This window comes from Phodopus roborovskii, unplaced genomic scaffold (genome assembly GCF_943737965.1).
Source record: "Phodopus roborovskii unplaced genomic scaffold, PHOROB, whole genome shotgun sequence".
Lineage (NCBI taxonomy): Eukaryota > Metazoa > Chordata > Mammalia > Rodentia > Cricetidae > Phodopus > Phodopus roborovskii.
In genome coordinates this window covers 60,120,228-60,126,869 of record NW_026126480.1, presented here as the reverse complement: position 1 = coordinate 60,126,869, position 6,642 = coordinate 60,120,228, and the positions used below count along the sequence as shown (strand labels likewise).

Below are 6,642 nucleotides of genomic sequence, written 5' to 3'. Positions count from 1 at the left end.
CTCAAATTAAAGCTACTATGTGAGCTATGGTTTCATCATTTTATTAATTAATACTCATTCTGGTACTTGGTTCACAGATATATTGATAGCAAATGATTTTGTTCATCGTTGACAATGAATACTAAAAGAAGATATTTTGACTTCTCCTGGTAATGCTCCCACAATGTCCTATTTAGCTACAGTGTCAGCTTTTACACATGGGTGATTATGTCTCAGGAAATTAACCATTCTCCCTATGCACAAAATTATATACAAGTCCAGTGCATTATAACATTTTGCTAAATGAACCTTGTAATCTAGATGTAAAAACTTCTGTAGACTTAGAGGTAGGGCATGTAGTGACAGATTGCATAAAGTCAGTTCAAGGAATATTAAAAGGTCTTCTATCTCAATGAATTTCTAGAAAAACAATAGTATGGGACATCGTGGCACAGCCCTTTAAAAATATTTGATAAATTGTTAAAATTGGTCTTTCTTACACAAGAAGTTTAATAATACCTATATGATCTCTGAAGGTTATATAGTCAATATATTTTTCATTTTGGCTTGCTCTATGAAGTAATCTATCAAATGATCTGAAATTTGTAATTTTGAGTCCAGAAATACAGATGGCCCTATAGCAGAATATTCTAAACAACCTGAGGAGCATCATGATAGATAACAGAAAAAAGCATAAATTCCTAAGTGTGGAGTGTGTGTGTGTGTGTGTGTGTGTGTGTGTGTGTGTGTGTGTGTGTGCACGAGTGTGCATGTGCTTGTGTGTGTGCATGTGCATATCTGCATGTATATTTCTGAATATATACAAAACTAATTTCAAAAAATATAGAAATTAAGTTAGCAAGGAAAAGTGTTCAAGTAAAGACAATTTTGGGAATAGAACTTTTAACAATAAATTCTCCCAACATATACCCCATAATAAACTTTCATTATTCTTATGGCTGCTGCAATAAAATACAGCAAACATAGAAACACCCTACTGGGCATCTCTAGAAGTATATTTCAATGGAGATTAAAACTCTAGTAAAATTGACAATAAAGATTAACTATCATGATACAGCAGAAGAAGAAAGTGATAAGAAATAATTGAAATTATTAATAATGGCAAAAATGTTTTTGACATATCTAATTCAAAAACCAAAAATATTCCTATTGATACATTATGCTTATAAATATAATGTTCTTTGAGTCCCAAAAAAAATGTTATGCAGAGGCATGAATAAGAAGTCAGAACTTGAACTCTTATGATTAAAACACAATCAAGTACATACAGAAGATCTGATAAAAATGAATTTTAATCATCTATATATCAAACTATTTAATATTATAATCATAATGATTATTTTTCCTTTAGAATCATTTTTCTGAATGCCCGCTTGACCTCTTTGTTTCTCAGGCTGTAAACTAGAGGGTTCAGCATAGGGATGACCATGGTGTAGAACACAGACACAATTTTGTCAGTATCCATTACATGTCTAGAGCTGGGCTGCAAATACATGAAGATTATAGTTCCATAGAAAATAGAAACTGCAGTGAAGTGGGAGGCACAAGTAGATATAGCCTTGTGATGCCCTGATCCTGAGTTCATCTTTAAGATCATTATGAAAATCATAATATAGGACACTAATATTATTATGAGAGCAAAGAATATATTGAAGCTAGCTAGACAAATAAGAACCAGCTCATTAACATGTCTATCAGAGCAAGCGAGAGCCATGACCGCTGGCATATCACAGAAAAAATGATGAACCACATTAGACTTACAGAAGGAGAGATTGAATGTATCCCCAGTGTAGACTGAGACATTCAACAAACCAAGGACATAGCAGCCCATAATCAGATACACACACATACTTGTATTCATGGAGCTGGCATAGTGTAGGGGCTTGCACACTGCTACATAGCGATCATAGGCCATTGAGGCCAACAAGAAATTTTCCACAGTAGCAAAGGCTGCAAAAAAGAACATCTGAGTAGCACAGTCATTGTAAGACATGATCTTGTCTCCAATTAGGAGTCCAGTCATGACTTTGGGAGTGACAGCTGAAGAGTAACCAAAGTCAACGAGGGACAAGTTACCAAGGAAAAAATACATGGGGGTATGGAGCCGAGAATCCAAGAGAATCAATAAGATCATTCCCAGGTTCCCCATGAGGGTTATGATGTATATGAGGAGGAAGGTGATGAAGAGGGGAAGCTGCAGGTCAGGGTCATTGGTCAGTCCCATGAGGATGAACTGTGTCACTTCTGTCCTGTTCTTCATCATTGTCATCTCACAGCCACTTGATGTTCTGTGGCAATGAGAAAGAAAGGGAATATGATAATAGTGAACTGGAAATTAAGAAGTATGAACATAGGATATAGACATTCATTGAATTAACAAATTGTTTGGAAAGATTCTTTACTAAAGCCAGGGTTTTGAATGCTAATTTAATGTGTTTGCTACATACATGTTCAAATGTTATTAAATCTAAAATGTAATACATGTAATTTAGAAGTGGTATTCATCAGTACTCATCAGAGAGTAAAACACTTTGGAGCACCTTGTCCTAAGTGGAATGTCTCCATCAAACTTTTCCCCATAGGGCTGAAGGAACTATGTAGAAGATGTGGGAAGATTATAAGAGCCTGAGCAGATGAATGACTCTAAGGAAACAGATACTTCCAGATACAACAAATCTTATATATATCAACCCACGGAGACTATGGTAGCATGCAAAAGTTCCAGCCAAAAGGGTCCCTAACATGAAGATGGGAAAGTAGACACACACTCTGACTTATAAACAAGAAGTTATCTGTAAATGACACACACTGGAAAAGATAACATTTTTCTCCAATGTAATCTCCCAGGATATATCAACCACACACCAGAGCAGGTACCATGCACAGTAGTATCTTGTCTACACAAATTGAACTCCATAGATTTTTGTGAAATTTTTGTTTATTTGGGGATTTTTCTTAAATTGTTTTTCTATTGCTTTTCATTTGAATGGTTTGGTTTTTGTTTTGTGAGGTTTTATGAGGGAAAGATAGAGGTAGGTAGATAGATAGATATAGATAAAAATATAGATATTGATTAGATATAGATAGAGAATATAAAATTGGTTGAGTAGAGATTATATACAGCTATGGGAGAGGAAAACATGACCAAAATATATTGAATGAAAAATTTAAATTAAAAAGAAAAATTCTTTGCCCATAATCTAATTAATTCTTAAAGAATTTAATAAATGAACAACAAATAAATATATCTTCCAGTTCACTTCTGAGCTCAATATAATTTGACTCTTTCATATTTGTCACCTGCCAATAGCTGATTTAAATAGTTAAATTGCATTTATTATCTCCTCTCAATGACATGAATTCAGAGAAATCACTAAAACACAGTCTTTGCTGATTCATTTCAATTTTATCACTTAAATAGGATCATTTCCTTTTATTCATTATTTATTTGCTTTACATTTCTGCTTATTTTATTACCTCCTATGACAGATGAACATATTGTAAATACAGTTGGTGGACATATTCAAAATATAAAACATAATGAAACTGTGCCTTTCATCCAGTTTTTTTTCAACTCAGCTTTGCATATCACATGAGGGAAATCAGTAAACTGCCTATAGTGAAAATGTCTGTATGTATACCTTATTTAATTTAGAACTCAGTTTTTGGACTGTACCGAAAATAATATTCACTTTTTCAATAGTTACAGTGGTTACATCTGCCCATGGATTGACATAAATTACACACACACACACACACACACACACACACGTATGTATGTATGTATGTATGTATCAGATATCTTAGAGAGAAAAGTTATTTACCCAGATTAGTCTGATATAATGTCAGCAATGAAATTTGGCCAAAATGTGATTACAAGCACCTGCATTCCTAATTGTATTTAACAGATTCTCAGTTCTCTTCAGCTAAGACAGAAGAATGAGCATTAACATGGATCAATGTTGAAGTTAACCCTAATTTCTTTCTGCTCTAGAAATAATGTCATCATAATGTCACATTTATAACAAATTTTGCAAATTCTGGCAATAAGGCTGAATAAGAGGTATCACTGAGAATTTCAAGACAAAGTTAACAATTCAGAAGTATACCAATCTAATATTTACCTTTGAGTAATTTTCCTCACTGTAGTTGAGGCTTCTAGCTAATCCTCTGGTCAGAAGACTTTATAATTATCTATTATCACTAAAAAAAAATGATCAACGAAGCATGGAATAAAATTCATACCTTCAAAATTGCAGTATGGATTTATATTTGTGTTTCATAGTCTCCCATATGCAAATCTAGAGGAAGTTATACAGACCTGCCAAGTGCTGGAGACTTCCCCTAGGAGTCTATCTATAACTTCTGCCCCTACATTAAGTGGAGGAAGCAATTAAATAGCCCAAGGGAATCAAGGGAATCACATTGGTTGCTTTAATATGCACATAACATTTTCATTACTTTTATTAATTGGTTTTGAAATTTTAATAGTATTGATTCTTTTTATTTTACTTTCACTTGTGAAAATTCTATATTTCAAAAAATCTTAGAAATAGTTTTCATGTATGTTTAATTTTGCTCTTTTGCTTTTTTATATTTTTTATTTACATTTGAAACAAGCATGTTTTACATTTCAATCCCATTTCCCACTCCCTCCCATCATCCCCAGTTCCACCCATCAACCCCCATCCCATTCTCTTTCTGCTCCCCAGGAAGGGTGAGCCCTTCCATGGAGTCTTCAAAGTCTGTTATATTATTTGGAGCATGACCTAGGCCCTCCGCCATGTGTCTAGGCTGAAAGAGTATCCCTCTATGTGGAATGGGCTCCCATAGTCCATTCATATACTAGGGATAAATGCTAATAACCAACAGAGGTCCCATACACTACCCAGTCCTCCCAAATAACACCACATTCAGGGAATCTGGGAAGATTCTATGCTGGTTCCCCAGCTATCAGACTAAAGACCCTGATATCCCCCTTGTTCAGGTCACCAGGTTCTGTGGGGATTCTCTAGCCTAGACTTGACCCCTTTGCTCATCACTCCTCTTTGTCCGCAACTGGATTCCAAGAGTTTGGCTCAGTGTTTAGCTGTGGGTGTCTGTTTCTGCTTCCATCAGCTACTAGATGAAGGTTCTAGAGACTATCTCACTACAAGTCATCAATCTCATTATTGGAGAAGGGCATTTAAGGTAGCCTCTCCACTATTGCTTAGATTGTTAGTTGGGGTCATCCATGTGGATCTCTGGACATTTCACTAGTTCAAGATTTCTCTTGAAACCTATAATGGCTCCCTTTTTTATGGTGTCTCTTTTTTCCTCTCCTCTATTCTTTCCGTTATAATCTTTTTGATCTGCCTACCCATCTCTCCCTTTCTCTTCTTCATGACTCTCCCCTCCTCTCATGCTCCCAATTTGCATGGGAGATCTTGTCCCATTTGCCTTCCCCAAGGGATCATGGACATCTCTCTTAGGGTCTTACTTGTTTCCTAGCTATTCTTGTGGTGTGGATTGTAGGCTGATAATATTTCGCTCTATATCTAAACACCATGTATGAGTGACTATATGTAGTGTTTGTCTTTTTGTGACTGTGTTACCTCACTCAGGAAGGTTACTTCTAGTTCCATCAATTTGCCTGTGAATTTCGAGATTTCATTGCCCCCCCCCCACTAAGTATTACTCCATTGTGTAAATAGACCACATTTTGTTTATCCATTCTTCAGTTGAGGGGTATTTAGGTTGCTTCCAGGTTCTGGCTATTACAAATAATACTGCTATGAACATGGTTGAACAGATGTCCTTGTATATGAATGTACAACTTTTCTGTATATGCTTAAGAGTAAAATTACTGGATCTTGAGGTAGACTGATTCCCATTTTCCTGAGGAAACACCATATTGATTCCCAAAGTAGTCTTTCAAATTTGCAGTCCCATAGGCAGTGGTGGTGTGTGCACCTTTCTCCACATCCTTTCCAGGGTAAACATTCTTTGGTGTTTATGATTTTAGCTATTCTGACTGGAGTAAGATGCTATCTCAGAGATGTTTTCATTTGCATTTCCCTGAAGGCTAAGGATGTTGAGGACTTTCTTTGGTGTCTTTCAGCCATTATAAATTCTTCTATTGATAACTTTCTATTTAGGTCTGTACTCCACTGTTTAACTGGATTATTTGGTGTTTTGGAAACTAGATTCTTGGGTTTTTTGTATATTTTGGAAATCAACACTCTGAAAGATGTGGAGTTGGTGAATATATTTTCCCATTCCATGGGCTGCCATTTTGTTGTGTTGACTATATCCTTTACCTTAAAGAAGCTTTTCAACTTCAGGAGGCTGAATTTACTATCTGTGCTACTGCTACTGGTGTTAAGTTCAGAAAGCAGTCTCCTATAGCAATTCGTTCAAGGGTATTTCCCACTTTTTCTTCTAAGAGATTCAATGGGCTATATTAATGTTGAGGCCTTTGATCCATTTGGACTTACGTTTTGTGCATGGCCATAGATAGAGATCAATCTGCAGTCTTCTACAAGTTAGCATCCAGTGATGCCAGCACCATTTGTTGAAAATGCTTTATTTTCTCCATTTACCAATTTTAACTTCTTTGTCAAAAATCACCTTTAATATCAGGATTTTTCAATTTGATTCCAT

The 6,642-nt window shown here is 35.5% G+C and overlaps 1 protein-coding gene across 1 annotated transcript; it reads right to left on the bottom strand.

The window, feature by feature from the left end:
* Nucleotides 1-1,336: 1,336 nt before the first annotated feature.
* On the bottom strand, nt 1,337-2,269 carry LOC127227767 (olfactory receptor 5B3). The gene has a single exon (XM_051192108.1). It carries the CDS (start codon nt 2,267-2,269, stop codon nt 1,337-1,339), a length of 933 nt encoding a protein of 310 aa, XP_051048065.1.
* Between the last annotated feature and the right edge of the window lie 4,373 nt (nt 2,270-6,642).